The following is a 16359-nucleotide window of genomic DNA, read 5'->3' on the forward strand; positions in this document are numbered from 1 at the left end:
TTCAAAATTCCCAAAAGGTTAGTTAAGTATCAAAAGTTTAATTTCTCAGGCTTCCCTGGTGGCGCAGTGGTTGGGAGTCCGCCTGCTGATGCAGGGGACGCGGGTTCGTGCCCCGGTCCGGGAAGATCCCACATGCCACAGAGCGGCTGGGCCCGTGAGCCATGGCCGCTGAGCCTGCGCGTCCGGAGCCTGTGCTCCGCAACGGGAGAGGCCGCAGCAGTGAGAGGCCCGCGTACCGCAAAAAAAAAAAAAAAAAAAAGTTTAATTTCTCAAAACTAACAGCTATTTTGTAAAGTTAATAAACACTTAGCTTTGTACTTGAGTGATAATTGATATTTATTGACATCGACGCAAAACAAGCTAAGATTAAAAGTTGCTATTTAATAGGAACAAATATTGGTTCAGTTTCCTTCCTGGAGACGGTAGGCACTCTGCTCCAGACCTAAGATAAAACAAAGACTGGACTGTCAAGCCCCAACTAAGGGTCAAACTTTAGTAATATAAAAATTGCTAAAGGCAAAAGGAGATGTTAAAAAAGGTTTTTTTATGCTAAGCTCACGTAAGCAAACCAAAAACTAAAACTAATCCTAAAACTTTAGGACATGGGATATAGACATGACATGACTATTTCAATTTTTGCAGAAGCGAAAATCTGTTATATCCTTCACTGTACTTGTATTACAATTACATGCTTGTTGCTTCTACACTACACAAAGTCAACGGTTATCACCAACAATGACTGTAACTAGATCTGAACAAGACTGCAAAGTGACTCTGCTCCACTGAAATTAAGAAAATTCAATCCAGGATTAACAAAACCTTTTGCTTTTAGAGTCAGTTCCCGTGTCTTCTTCTCGTGTCATACCTAATTAAGTCCTCTCTTGACGTTTCCTGCCTGCAAATTGCAATGTATGTCCTCTCCCTCAGCTTTGTCTGACACTTTAAAGTTAATTTGTAGGAACTGCATAAAAAATGAAATTGTACTTCCAATCTGAACCTGCAATCGGGTTCCTGCTTTGACGCAAAACATACTCCTCTGCAGTGTACCCCACCAGCACAGCGACCCCCTTTCTCTCTCTCTATTCCTTTGCCCTGAAGGCACTTCTGGATTTCTTAATTCGTGCTCTTTGGCTGCCTAGACAGTCAGGACACCTAAGGCCATTTGGACCTATCACTCCTCGCTTCCTTCTTTTCTATGGCTAATACCACTTTCCTGCTTTTTTTCTATGGTTGAATCTCCAGACTTGGTGCTGTCATCATGGGGACAGAGTCGATTTCGGCTTCGAGCTCCTGGCTGGTAAAGCTGCATTGCTGGGCGATCCTAAAGTAAAATGAAATGTTAATGTTACAACATTGCTACTAAGCATGTACAGGGGATTTTCAGAGTCATAAGTTATATATTGATATACACCAAAAAGAACCCACACAAGACCAAAATGTGAGGGCACAGTACATGACAGTAAGTGTCGATGGTTAATTTGCTTCAAACTGCCTGCTTCCTTTCCCCTATCTACAAAGAAAAACAACCGTTTCACTTTTTAAGCAACAGTTAAAAATAAGTACTATTTTATATGCCTAGAGTAAATTTTTGATAAGTCTACTGCCTAATTTTCTTAACCATCTCAAGATGAACTGAATCAGCTTGAATAGTTTTTCCTTAGAAACCATGGCCACTGGCTATCTCTCTTCCCCATCAGTAAATTGACTTTAAAATGCACCACCACCTGAGAAAATTTTAGGAGTAAAAACAACAATAATAAAGAATACAAAGTCTTAAATGAAGACCTCCCTGAAGTTATGAGCTCAGACCCTTGTAACTTAGCACAAATATGACTGTCTCTTTATTCAGGTTTAACAAGGTAATAGCCTAGCTTGAGACTCTCTAGGTGGCACTTTAGATCTCAGGTTCCTAAATAATCCTCAATAAAGTCACGAGGTACCCCTCAGTTCAAGTAATGTGTTTGGTTATGACAGTATGACCCTGGAAAACTTAAATGTATAGGCCTTTTTTCAAATTCAATAAAACACGACATGAGCCTTCCTTGCCCTTTCTCTCTGACGTATGAAAGTTAGCCTTAAAGCATTATTCCCAAGTGAAAAATTCCAGCAAAATATTTCACTATTTTAACAAGATGAAACGTTAAAACAAATGAGACTGCTGCGTAGCATTTAAAGAAAAAGATGATGGGGCTCCTACTGTGCAAAGATGGGACAATTTAAACATCAACAAGGACAATTACTGATAGTAACAAGCTGGAGTACACCAAATATTTCTAAATCTACAAGTTCTTAAAGACCAAACAGAACAAAACTCATGGATAGCCCCTACAAGTTGCTGGGACACCAACTCATTACTCTGAATACTGTAAATAAAGGGAAAGGATCAAATGTTTTCCTTGCCTTTCCTCCACCTTATGAAATAACGCATCTAAACAAAATTATTAGGAGAAAGGCTGATAAAAGTTTTTATAATATACGGATCAGGCTTATAATACCTGAACTAATTGATCAGTTGTTTTTCCAACTTTTTATCTTAAAAAATGTTTAATCTATAGAAATGTTGCCAAACTTGTACAACAAATACCTCATACCCTTCTAGATTCACGATGGTTAACATTTTGTCACATGTGCCTTTTCCGACTCTAGTGTGTGCAGGCATACACGTATATAGACACATTATATTTTTGCAGAACCATCTGAGAGTAAGTGCAGACATCATGACCCTTCATTGCTAAATATTTCAGCTTGTGTATCTTAAGAGCAAGGACATCCTATCACATAACCATAATACGATTACTACTGATCAATCTTAACATCACAATAAAAGGATACCCAGACATTGTATGCTTCCTGATATGATGCAGTAGGAACTGCACAACACCACCTATCAAGTATTCTTGCCAACAATTGAGTCTGAATATATTCAGGCCTCTAGATGAGGGGCCACCTGTTTTTGTGAATAAAGTTTGATTGGCACACAGCCAGGCTTATTCTTTTACATGTTGTCTATGCCTATTTTCCTACAAAGCTTACCGGTTGTGACAGAGACCACATGGCCCACAAAGCCTGAAATATTTACCATCTGGCCCTTGACAGAAAAAATTTGCTGACCCTGCTCTAGATATGACTACTGGTTTTCAAGGAAACACAGAAGGTAGAGGAACATGTTAAATGATACCACAGGGATGTAATTAGCCTATCTGGACAGTTAGAAGCTCTACAGGGCAAATTGGATTCTGCAACAAATAAATGGTAGGAAAACAAGAGGAGGAGGAATTGTTTAGATTAAAAGACACTTAAGGGAACATTTCAAGCAAATACAGTTTGTGGACCTTGTTTAGAGCCTATAAAAAAGATGTTAATGAGACAATTGGGAAAATCTGAACACTGAGTAGGTAGGATGCTAAGGAGTTATTGTCAGTTTTGTTTTTTTTTTTCTGGTGACAAAATGCTATTAGGGTTATTTTTTAAGAAAAAGAGTCTTGGGCTTCCCTGGTGGCGCAGTGGTTCAGAGTCTGCCTGCCAACGCAGGGGACGCGGGTTCGTGCCCCAGTCTGGGAAGATCCCACATGCCGCGGAGCAGCTGGGTCCGTGAGCCATGGCCGCTGAGCCTGCGCGTCCGGAGCCTGTGCTCCGCAACAGGAGAGGCCACAACAGTGAGAGGCCCGCGTACCGCAAAAAAAAAGAAAAAAGAAAAAGAAAAAGAGTCTTTGGGACTTCCCTGGCAGTCCAGTGGTTAAAACTCCACACTTCCACTGCAGGGTTACAGGTTCGATCTCTCGCTGGGGAACTAAGATCACGCATGCCGCCTCGGGGTGTGGCCAAAAAAAAAAAAGGTCTTTACTCTTAATATTGACGTATTTAAAGAAGAAATTATCTGTCTAGGATTTGCTTGAAAATAATCTAGTAGGAGTAAGATAGGCTACAGTAGAAAGAAGACTGGCCATGAGGTGATAATTGCTGAAGCTGGGTGATGGGTACATCACATTATTCCTCTGTTCTCTCTACTTTTGTGTGTGTTTGAAATACATACACAAACTCATTAACAATAAGTTAATAAAAGGACCCCACCAAGACTGACAAAAAGGTGCAGATAGTTAAAGTTCCCCTAAAATTCTATAATGAACAACGAGCTAGCCCTTTCCTTTATACTTGCAGGAAAAGAAAAAAAAATCCTCATGAAAATAAGTTTAAAGAAAAGCAGCACCTTGTTTCTTATGCGATCTCTCTTAACCACTTCCTCTTTCTTTTCAGTTTTTTCTGAGCTGCCTACTGGTTCTGTACTTTCAGGCTTCTTTCCTTTATCCCGAAGGGCTTCTTTCTCTTTTTTCATTTCTTCTTCCTTTCTTTTAAAAGCCTTCTCTTTCTCATAGCGCTCCTTCTGCCTGCGGCGCTCTTCCTCCTGCCGCTTCAGCCTCTCTCTTTCCCGCAGGGCGCGCTCTTGGTCTCGTTCATAATCCCGCTCCCTCTCCCTGTATTCTCTGCCACTCTCATCTTCAGGTCTGCGTGAAAAACAAATCTGAGAATGCACCCTCAAAGCTCTTCTAATCACAAATGCAGGAACATTCTGATCCTGACTTGGCCACTACAATGAGGTTGAACTTTTGGAGCAGCATTTAAAAAAAAACTTCTAGTATTTTGAAAAACAATTTAAAAAAACCCCCAAAGTCATTCACCCAGATTAAGATACGAAAATATTTGAAACCTGTCCTCCTCATCCCCCTACACCTCGTAAAACCAAGTATCTTGATTCAGGTAAAAGTCCACAAAGTAGCAGTAAAACTAGTACCTAGAAACATATCAAAAACAAATGTACCAAAGAGCCCTCGACTACCGACCTCTTAGGCTTTTCATCTTTAAATTCACCATCAGAACGTTTGGGCAATGGACAACTCTGCCCACTGGCTCTTTCATCACTCAGATTCTCTTTGTCCAATTTCTTGACCTTTTCTCTTTTGTCCAATTCTTTTTCATCGCCTTTTTCTGGCTTCTTGAGCAGCTTTAAAGAGAACAAATTTAAGTTTATTTTGAAGGGTGGGACATTGTCTTCTGATTCTACCAAAGAAAATAATATACTAAATATTTTCAATTTAGGCTATAGAAGGCCCCCGTCTCTCTGCAGGTACTCATAAACTTTCAGGTGAACAACTAGTGCACGGGAGCAGTAATTTGCTAAAAGGACGCTATGAATGTGAAAGTGCTCTCCACTCAAATGAAGTGGTTTAATCACTTTGTGGCAATAGGATCAAGACTCCTTTGGCTTAAATGGGTCAACCTTTAAGTAGACCAACGTACACTTTCAAGTATGCCTTCTGTAGCCCAGCATGTTGGCATAACTTGATAGGAAAATATGGTATGAATTTAAAATGCTAAGCAGATCATTACTGCTGGACTATTTTTACGTAGTAATTACAATGACAAATACCTTGGTCACCAAAGGAGAGATCCATTGCAGGAATAATTTTGCCTTGAGTCTGAGAGTAGTTACATACTTAAGATGGTACGATCATATTATCATTAGAGATGAAAAGCAAAAATTATTTGGCATTTGATTTAAAAATCCAAATACCTCATACAGTGGAACTGTGAAGTTCCATCTCTACTGAATAGGAATTCTGCTCAATGTCATGTATATGACAGAATGCAATTCTAAACTAGAAGTGGTTTATAAAGTCCAAATTGCTAACAAAAATTTCTTTGTCATGCCACTGCTATAAATCTCTCTAGAATACCCCCAAGTTTTGGATATTCAGAGAGATTTTTAGGAAAATAGAAGAATTTCAAGTCTCAGAGTGAAGGCATCATAGAAAGTTTCATCTCAGGGTGAAGGCATCATACAAGCCACCAAGCAAGAGGCGAAGCACCACAAGACTTAAGCATGAAGTATTTCAGCACACAGACAGCCACTGCAAATGGTGAGTCCAAACTGGACACTAAGAAGGCACCAGTGTAAAGTGCGGATACCATGTGCAGGTTTCACTGGAAGTGTTCTTATTTCTCTAATGAACATCTTTGTTAGAAGCCAAGATGTTCATTACTCTAATAAGAACATTAACGGATATCTCTAGCATGGCTGGCTCTACCTTCTGCCTTGCTGACAGAAATAGCAAGTCAAGTCACTTGTGGCATGGCGGACAGAGAAATCGCTAGAAGGAATTAAGATGGGAACCTCCCCAGCCTGCCGCCAAGCCCCTTATCACCAATAATGAGTCCTGGAGAGCCTAGGGGAACCCTAGCCACATGAACGACTGAATTTTGAGGAGGTAAAAGGAGACCCTGCCATCACCTCTGTGAGACTTTCTTTGACTTTCTCTGAAGTACTAGGTACAAGTACTTCCCCAGGAAGTTCGCTGAAGCAAGGGCTGCCAAGCCATGCCCTCAGAAGGGAAGTAGCAAGGCTGGGATCTTTCTATAGGTTTTCCTCTTCCTACATGCAATATATTAATCAGAATCTGCTCACAGATTCCCAGGTAGATGCAAGAAGGTAACATGGGGAATCCTCTGAGAGGGGAAAGGACGTAATGCAGGGGGTATATCCCTAGTACTCCCACAAGGCAGCCAGTTATGAGAGGCATACAAAAAGAAGAGAAGGGAAAGAGCTCTTTAGGCATGGTTGTCCTCTAGCTGTATACTGTTGAAGCTCCTGGGTACACAGCAGAGCATCAGCAAGTCATCTGAGCTTCCTTCTAAAGTAGGAATTTAAAATGGCTCAGCTTTTAAGAAGACTTAGGTCAGTCTGAAGGGGTTTTCTACAGGTAACACTACCACCACCACCAAAAGGACTTATTAACTAAGACCTGTGTGTGTGACATGATACTAGGTGCTCTGTATCATGTACTTGGTCCTTACATTTTTCTGATTCACAGCTTGTAACAGAAACCTGTGTACCTGAGGACAGTGGAAAACAAACAGATGAGGCAACTTCATGTATCAAAAATGAAGGAAAAGCTGAATAAAACCCGTAATTCATGCCAGCCAGCCCTAAGCCCATATTTATGAAGAAATGAGAAAATAATAAACCAAAATTGAACATTTTCAATGATTAAAAATAACACAGAACTGCACTGAATACCATGTAAACTACTTAATCTTTTAAATTATCTTAAATTAAAAGAATAATACTATTACTATTACAGGAAAGGCTTCTGTTGATTCACTCCCCCCCCCAAAAAGACAAAAACAAAACCAAAAAAACTGTTTACACCAACACAAGATGCATGCATATTTGAAGAAGTAGATACAGTACATGCAATTTTCAGCAACATGCAGTCAGTTTAAGTTATTTTCATACCTTAATCTTTGGTTCATCCTTTAATTTGTCCCTTTCTGGAACTCTGTCTATCTTCTTTAGCTTTTCTATATCTTTCCTTTTTCGTTTCTCTTCTTCTTTCCATTTCCTCCTCTCTTCTTCTCTTTGTCTTTTTCTTTCTATTTCTCGCCTCCTTCTTTCTTCTCTCTTTTCTTCTCTCATCCTCTAGAAAGAAACATCAACACAAACCTTCAAACAAGATAACTGCCACCAAAAACTTAGTCTTGAAGGTATGGTGGGCACCCACTTAACTGTATCATCTTTCCTTCCCATTTTCTATCTCCTTAACCCTCTCCCCACCCCATTCAAAATATGAGAGAGAATAAAGACCAGGGCCTGCTAATATCAGAGTCTCCCAATGCTGCCTTACTACATTATCCAGAGGCTTTCAGGAAATCAAGAGAGTGTCTCTGGAGCAAGCTAAGGACTCCCTGGTTTTGCAGAGTGAATGTTTGGTCCAACAACCAGAGTGAAGGAGAGGGCCAGAGAGTGAGGCCAATGAACCAAATCTTTAAAGAATAATGGTAGAAAAAGCAGCTCTCTCCTAGAGGATCCCAATGCTCTTATATTCACAGAATGCAAACCAATGAAATAGAAGTATTGAGAGAACTATAAAAACAAAAGGTTTACCTGCTTGTTTTTCAGGAAGCTCAAAAGTGGGGTTGTCTTTTTAGCTACATAAATGTAAACAGATTATTAATAATACTTAATCAACCCCTAGAAAGGATTCCGTTTTCTGACATTCCCTGCCAACCACCCAAGGTGGGAAAACTACACCCCTTAAACAGTAAGTTCACAACTATATTATTGGAAAGAAGTTTTACAGTATTCTATTTCGATTCTGAAGGTTTAAGATAATTTTTTAAAAGTTAAGAAATTCAAATTAAAACAATAAAACAATTATTAAAAAGAGCAATTCCCGGTCAGTGAGAATAAAGTGCAAAGGACATTCTCTTGTTTTACAGATGGGAGTATAAATTTGCTCAACCAGGAAGAAACTGCGGTAAGGGGCTAAAAATATCTAATACTTTTGACCCCATAATTCCACTTCTGGGAATTTATTCTATGGAAAGTATCAGAGATGGGCTTATACTATGCATCCATTAATAAAAACCAAGTTTTAGAAGAATATTTAATTCATTCTTCAATATTCTGAACAATGCTATCTAACCTTGTAGCTAGCTTTTTGAAAAGCATACTTCCTTCCTAGGATAAATTCCTAGGAGTGGAAATCCTGGGTCAGAGGCTATGCTTATGTTTAGAGCTGATATAGTAGTGACAACTACTAAAACCAACATCCAAGCTAGAATTTCTCAAGTGGTTTTCAATTTTGCAGTAACTAACTTCATTTTTTGACATTTCAGGTCAAAATTTTTTTTAGGAATATGAGCTTATTATTACTAGAAAACGCCAATTGATCTTCAAAGGCTTACCAACATCTTAAGGTCCTATATGAGTCTTCAAACTTTTTATACTTCTGTTACACTTGTGTGGCACTAAATAAGTCAGAATTTTTCCCATCTTATCAATGCATTCTCATAATCCTGTCAGGCAGGTATTATCTGCACTTTATAGTAGAACAAACAGAGTCTTAAAGAAGTTAGTGCCTTTCCCATGGTCAAACAGCTACCAAGTGACAGAAGTGGGAGTCTGACAGGTCTTCTGATGAAAAAGCTGTTGCCCTTAATTCCTTTTGCCCACTTACCTATTAATTCTCTATTTTTTGCTTCTATTTCCTCTAGCAGCGTCTCTGGAGTAGATGTCATTTTCTCATTATCTGCAGCATAACTTTCCAAAAATTTTCTATATTCTGGATCTAAATAATTGTTTAAGTAAATAGAAAATATAGCAGACTTTAAACAAAATAGGAAATATTATCTATGGGAAAACTGCAAGCTATAGTTATGGGACCTTCAGAGACTATCATGTATAGCATGTAAGCAGTTTCTGCATCAGTACACCTCACTTTAATTAAACTCAGCATATGAAAATCGGGTGTTCTAAACAGATAAATGAGGGCAGGTGTCCTAGATGTGGCAGTAGAGGTGATGGTAACTTCTGGAATTCTTTCCTAGATGCCTCTGACATCAGAAGGGGTAACACATCTGAGTCATTATGTTGTATCTGGAGCATGCACTGTGGAGCATGTCACTTGATCTAGTCTTCACAGTCTGAATCTATGATACAATCAATAAGCAGCTGTGTGTTGAGTCTTTTCTGTGTTTTCCTTATAAAATACCCATTATAGTAATAAATAATGGAAACCAAACTAGTTGATTCTAAAATGCCAATCTGATATAAAATATTGCAGTTAAGTCCTTAGCCAACACAACCACATTACAGAGATCTCAAAATCTGGATCCAGTTTACCATAAATGGCAATTATTTCAGTTTTTTAGTTCCAGTATTTCAGTTCAATGTAATTACTATGTGTGCAGTTAACTGCATATTCAAAGCCTAGAAAACAGGACTGGCCACTACAGATATTTTATATTAAGTTACTCAAGTATAGAAATTTTTCCATCACAGCTCTCCATGATAACACTTCCTCTTTATAAAAATGGAAACCAAAAGTCAAATAAATAATCATAAAAATGGTAAGAGGCCTCAAGGAGTTGTAATTTGAAACATCTGATTTTTTCCCATTGTCTTCTAATGAATATACCTAAGGTGATTTACTACTCAACAGTCAAAATATACTGCTTAATGGTGAAAAGCCATTAGCCAAAGACAGTGAAAACTAGAGGAAACCCACCTCCATTCTAACAAGCAAAGCTTTCATCAGTGAATTACATTTCTCATGAACTTTATTTCCTATGTTTTCTTAATTTAAAAGATTGGAGCCCACTTAATTCCCACAAAGGTAATATTTTTAAAAAACCCATGGCCCCACTATATGTACAACACAGGGAATTCTACTCAATATTCTGTAATAACCCATATGGGAAAAGAACCTGAAAGAGAATGAATATATGTATATGTATAACAGAATCACTTTGCTGTACACCTGAAACTAACACAACATTGTAAATCAACTATATTCCAATATAAAATAAAAATTAAATTAAAAAAAACCATGGCAGCATTACATAACTAGAGCTATACTGTACCATCATCGATAGTCCCAACTTTAGTATCTCTTTTCTTAGTCTTCTTTTTTGCAGCTTTTTGAAAAGGTGCAAATTCTACTATGGCAGGATATTCCTGACCTGTTTAGAAAAAATAGCATACTTGTTGTAGGAAAGAAAATGTCAAAAGTGGATACCAGAGACTCAACCCACCACTCTCTAGGCCTCCTTTGATGACAGTGGTCTGAATAGGTCTCCCAACAGGCATAAATCACATCGGCACAACTAAAATCAACATGCTACCAAAGGAGCCCCCAGTTCATACTGATAACTTAGTGAAAAGATATGGGAGGGAATTAAAATACTCATTTAAATTCAACTTCTAAAGTGTGATATGTGGGGGAAAAAATCTACAAACTAATTTTCATTTAAAAAATACATCAGAGGGAATTCCCTGGCAATCCAGTGGTTAGTACTCGGCACTTTCATTGCAGGGGGCCTAGGTTCAATCCCTAGTGGGGGAACTAAGATCCTGCAAGCCATGCAGCATGGCCAAAACAAACAAACAAACAAACAAAAAAACCAGATCACAATACTGATTATACAGGGGTATAAGTATGTCAAAAGTCACCAAATGCACACATAAAATGGATGCATTTTAATATGTAAATTATACCTTAATAAAATTGATTTTTTATAAGTGCAAAAATATACATCAGAAATCTCTAGAACAGGTAAAGCTATAGAGATAGAAAGTAGGTTAGTGCTTGTCTAGAGATGAGGAGTAACAGCTAACGGGTACGAGGTTTCTCTTTAGAGAAACGTGTTCTAAAATTAGATTGTGGCGACAGCTGCACAACTCTGTGAATATACTAAAAAACACTGAACTGTACACTTTAAAAGGGTGGATTTTATGGCATATGCATTATATCTCAGTAAAGCTGTTATTAAAAAATACACCAGGAGACACCAAAAGCACAGGCAACAAAAGTGAAAAATAGATAAACTGTGCTACATCAAAATTAAGAACTTCTGGGGCTTCCCTGGTGGCACAGTGGTTGGGAATCCGCCTGCCAATGCAGGGGACATGGGTTCGACCCCTGGTCCAGGAAGATCCCACATGCCGTGGAGCAACTAAGCCTGTGAGCCACAACTCCTGAGCCTGTGCTCTAGAGCCCGCGAGCCACAACTACTGAGCCCACGTGCCACAACTACTGAAGCCCGTGTGCCTAGAGCCCATGCTCCACAACAAGAGAAGCCACCACAATGAGAAGCGCGCGCACCACAACGAAGAGCAGCTCCACTCTCCACAACTAGAGAAAGCCTGTGCGCAGCAACAAAGACCCAATGCAGCCAAAAATAAAAATAAATAAATAAATTTAAAAAAAAATTAAGAACTTTTGTGCATCTAGGGACATAATCAACAGAGAGAAAAGGAAGCCTATAGAATTGGAGAAAATATTTGCAAATCATAGATCTGATAAGGGGTCAATATACAGAATACGTAAAGAACTCCTACAACTCAACAAAAAAAACCCCAAATAATCTGATTAAAAAATGTTCAAAGGACTCGAATAGACATTTCTCCAGAGATGGTATACAAATGGCTAATAAGCAAATGGAAAGATGCTATGTGCTCAAGCATATGAAAAGATTAAACTATTACCTCACTAATCATTAGGGAAATGCCAATCAAAACCACAATGAAATACCATCTTATACCTGTCAGAATGATCACTATTAAAGGGGGAAAAAAAACCCCAGAAAATAGCAAGTGTTGGCAAGGACATGGAGAAATTAGAACCTTCATGCATTGCTGGTGGGAATATAAAACGGTGCAGCCACTATGGAAAACAGTATGGTGGTTCCTCAAAAAAATTAAAAATAGAATTACCATATGACCCCGCAATTCCACTTTTGAGTATGTATTCAAAAGAAGTGAAAGCAGAGACTTGAACAGATGTCTGTACATTCATAGCAGCATTATTCACAATAGCCAAATGTCCCTCAACAGATGAATGGATAAAGAAAATGAAGTATATACATACAATGGAAAAGGAGATTCTGACACATGCTACAACATGGATTAACCTTGAGGACATTATGCTAAGTGAAATAAGCTAGTCACTAAAAGTCAAATACTATGATTCCACTTATATGAGGTACCTAGAATGGTCAACTTCATAGACAGAAGGGTGGTTCATAGAGGTAGAATGTAGTTGCAAGAGGCTGGGGGAGAGAGAAATGCGGAGTTGTTTAACAGGTAGAGTTTCAGTCTTACAAGAAGTTCTAGAGATTGGTTGCAGAACAATGTGAATTTACTCAACACTACTGAACTGCACATTTAAAAATGGTTAAGATGGTAAATTTTATTTGTGCATTTTACCACAATTTTTAATAATGCAAAAAAACAGAAAAAGCAATGAGGTAATGATACATACTATAACATGGATGAACCTTGAAAACATACTAAGTAAAAGAGGCAGTCACAAAAGGCCACATATTGTATGATTCAGTTCATATGAAATGTCCAGAATAAGGAAATCCATAGTTAGTAGATCAGTGGTTGCCAGGGTCTAGGGGGAGAGGAGAATGGGAGATGACTGCTAATGAATACAGGATTCTTTTTGAAGTGATGAAAACATTCTGGAATTACATAGTGGTAATGGTTACAAAACTTGTGAATATACTAAAAACCATTGAATTTTATGGTATGTGAGTTATATCTCAATTAAAAAAAAAACAAACCCAAGTGACTACTGGAAAAATACACCAGATCCCTGCTATAGAATAATGTCATTACAAGGTATAAAATTCCATCCTTAGATCTTTGGCATGTAAACATAAGCCAGGATAAATTACTAGAACTGACCATTAGGCATCACAAAGCAGTCACACAGGAAACAAGATTTTAGAAATCCTAGTGAATGCAGAATCATATTACCTTAATAACTGATATATTTGAGAAGGAACAGATAAACCAGACTGAAACAGAAGGAAATTGTGGAAGACAGGCTGAAAAAAACAGAAGTGAGGCCAAACTATGGAAGATGCTGACTACCAGACTAAGGAATTTGGACTTTTTTTCACAACTGCTATCTTAAGTCACTATTTTCAAAAAGATTAATTTCATGGCAATATAAGACTAAATTATACAGAAACTGGAAAAAAATGGAAAATCCTATAAGGTTAGAGACTGGTTGTCTAAGCATTAGGTGATGAGGATATAAAGTGTGAAAGTATTACTAAGTTTAGATGAACAAGATATTAAAAAGCAATAAACTGACAAAATCTATCACTTGTTTAAATGTAAGGGATAAAAAAGAGAGGAAAAAAGTTAAACACAACTCAGATTTCCAGGAAATCACTGCTATCTACTAGAATAAACTTGGAGTGGAGAAGTAGCTGGTTTGAGGGGATTAATAAAAGCTGGACAAACACAGTAGCAATCCTTCAACTTTTACTGGCATATTCCCTGACAAAGATTTCCTTTTTACTAACTTTGAACTAATACTGAAAAAAACATAACCTAACAAAAAGACACATCATTCACCTATGACTGCAAAGCCAAAAGAAAAGTGGCAGATGGAAGCTTGGACATTCTCTGGCTAAATGTTGCAAGCAGCAGATAATAAAATGAGAGTTAAGGCAGAAGTTTTTCTTCCCTATAAACTCCTAGATAAAAAGTGGGAAATCAAGTTCAATGTTTTAATTATATACAACTTAGAATGTTAAACAGTACGCCAACTGGCAACTATTGACATAAAGAATCTGACTTAAATAAGTGTTGGTCCTTGAAGCAAGATGAGAAGTAAATATTTAAAATTTGTCATACAAGTTTAAAGAGTCATTTATCAGTATCACTGTTGAAACTAGTAAATACTCAAAACAACAGATCATCTAATACCGGGCAAAAGAACAGTCACAGGAGGAGAAAACTGTGGCAATTTCATTCAGTTGATCAAACTACAGAAACTACAAACTACAGGTTAATACAAATACCTGAGGACTGTAAAAAAGTCATATTATCTATTTATAAGGCTGTCATAAGCTTATCAAATGTGTAAAACTCTTTAAATGTTGCTCATCTTATCACCCAGGATTTTAGAAGTGCCATGAAGGCATCGAGAAAACACTGTGATACACACATTGTCTTAAACATACAAATGACAAAGAAACCACCCCCCTCAGTTAAAAGGACTTACCTTTATTGTCAAGGAATACATAACCATCGAAACGATCCCTGAACAAAATAATGTCCTCCTGGTTTTTAAAGTTGATGTATGCTCTGGCATACATATGAGGATACAGGCTGCAGGGAGGAAAGCAATTATGTCAATGTGCTTGCAGGTGTCTGACTGAATTACAAGTATGCATATATTAAAAGGATAGGCTCAAAAATCAAATGGAAAACATTAGTAGGATAAAAAAGAATGGAAGAAACCTTTTTCATTTACCCCCTCCCTCTTTTATTTATTTATTTTACCTAGTATCATTAGAAAAGAACTCAAAATAATCATGCTCAGGCATAGGCTGAAGATGTTCCTGAAGCTGCTCCTTGGTCAAAGTGGGAGGTAATCTCCGTATTACCACCTTAAGAAATGAATAAGGAAAATAAAATTAGTACAAATCAATTTTCTGTCAAACCTGAATCACTGTCCCTGAAGAAAGTTGGCCTTTCAAAGATGAGATCCCTTATAAAAACCCAAGAGAATGTTCAGAAAGCTCAGAATGATTAGTCAAACATAATAGTAACGTAGTTTAAAAAAAAAACAACTCTCAGAAAAGAGAACTGCCTGGAGCAAGGAAAATCTCTTAACCCGAAGCCCCACAGTTTACTAGGTCTTCGCCTCATTTTCTATCACCTATTTGCAGTAGTGGTAAGAAATTAGTAAACCAACCCTGGTCTTTTGTGGGTGCCATGAATTCTTGATTTATTAATATTTCCCTACCACATCCAACACATCCTAAAATAAAATCCTTACTCAATCAGCATAAAGAATTCAAAATTCTAAGGAATACCACAAATTCCCTCCTTGCTCCCCAAAGAAGGATGTACCGATCTGGCCCCCAGACCATAATATCCCCCACCCACCCACTCCCTCAACTAGCCTCTATTAATATTCCTACCACAAACTACTCCCACCCTTGATGGCCTCTTCACTATTCAATAATTCCCCTCCAATTCCTCATTCTTTTCACTATCGCTCCCCCTCCCATTATAATCTCACAGCTCTGACCTAAATCCTTCTTGTCCGGTAATTCCCCCGCCCTCCCTCACTCCCATCCCGGGGCTCGGCGGGGAGGGGCTCCCCCATTTCTGGCGTGTGGATGAGACAGGGTGATGCGATTTTCACTCAGGTGAAGAAACAGAGGAAGAGACTGGGAGAGGAAGAGGGCAGCCCCTTCCCAACCATCCTCCACCGGTGGCGGAACCGTCCCACCCTCTCCTGGGCCGACAGCCGGCCAGACACCTTGCTCAACGCCTCTTTCTTCTCCTTGTTCCGATCCTGCTTATCTTCCGCTTTGATGCTGTCCCCCGAAGCCCCACAGACGCTGCCTGTGGCTCCCGGGGGAGTCAGGAGGGTTACTCGCTTCTCCTTAGGCCTATGCTCCTTCTCCTCCTTCATGGCCACGGTTTCGCTCCTCACCGCGGTACCTCGGCCTAAACACCACTACGCCGGCACCTAAAAACTCCCGGCCCACTCCGGACAGAGCTCCGCCCCCAACAGACGCCCCTAGTGATAAGCTGAGCCCTGCTTTCCGCTGGGCCCCGCTAGGATCTCGCGAGACTTCAGGACTTCCGGGTTCTTTCAGCGGAATGGTTGTAACACCGGGTCTTAGCTTCCCGCCCACGGAAGCCCCGCACCGCCCAATCCCCTTGCGACCCAGACTCCCTCGGGGCACGTCATTAGCAACTCTGCCATCTTGGCTGAGACGAGTATTTCACGGACTACAAATCCCGGCATACAAAGCACTTAC

The 16359-nt window shown here is 39.0% G+C and overlaps 1 protein-coding gene across 2 annotated transcripts; it reads right to left on the reverse strand.

The window, feature by feature from the left end:
* Positions 1-297: 297 nt before the first annotated feature.
* UPF3B (UPF3B regulator of nonsense mediated mRNA decay) lies at positions 298-16120 on the reverse strand. 2 transcript variants are annotated; one of them, XM_082610839.1, is made up of 11 exons: positions 15852-16120; positions 14864-14970; positions 14583-14689; positions 10420-10518; positions 9015-9125; positions 7940-7983; positions 7292-7474; positions 6850-6888; positions 4839-4999; positions 4208-4502; positions 298-1321 (listed from the first exon to the last, which is right to left on the reverse strand). In XM_082610839.1, the coding sequence occupies exons 1-11, from the start codon at positions 16005-16007 to the stop codon at positions 1172-1174; spliced, it is 1452 nt and encodes a 483-aa protein (XP_082466965.1). In that variant the 5' UTR covers positions 16008-16120; the 3' UTR covers positions 298-1171. The 2 variants fall into 2 exon arrangements, with proteins under 2 accessions (XP_082466965.1, XP_082466966.1); XM_082610840.1 differs by lacking the exon at positions 6850-6888 and having other exon boundaries at positions 299-1321; positions 15852-16117.
* Between the last annotated feature and the right edge of the window lie 239 nt (positions 16121-16359).

This window comes from Mesoplodon mirus, assembly GCF_964341445.2.
Source record: "Mesoplodon mirus genome assembly, chromosome: X".
Classification (NCBI taxonomy): Eukaryota; Metazoa; Chordata; class Mammalia; order Artiodactyla; family Ziphiidae; genus Mesoplodon; species Mesoplodon mirus.

What these genes read in the sequence shown, in the direction of transcription:
- UPF3B (XM_082610839.1), bottom strand. Translation starts at nt 16,007, where the DNA reads ATGAAGGAGGAGAAGGAGCATAGGCCTAAGGAGAAGCGAGTAACCCTC. An exon ending in AGAAAGAGGCGTTGAGCAAG is followed by an intron (nt 14,971 to 15,851) that starts GTGTCTGGCCGG and finishes TCATTTCTTAAG; the next exon opens with GTGGTAATACGGAGATTACC. An exon ending in AGTTGGGACTATCGATGATG is followed by an intron (nt 9,126 to 10,419) that starts GTACAGTATAGC and finishes ACAATTATTTAG; the next exon opens with ATCCAGAATATAGAAAATTT.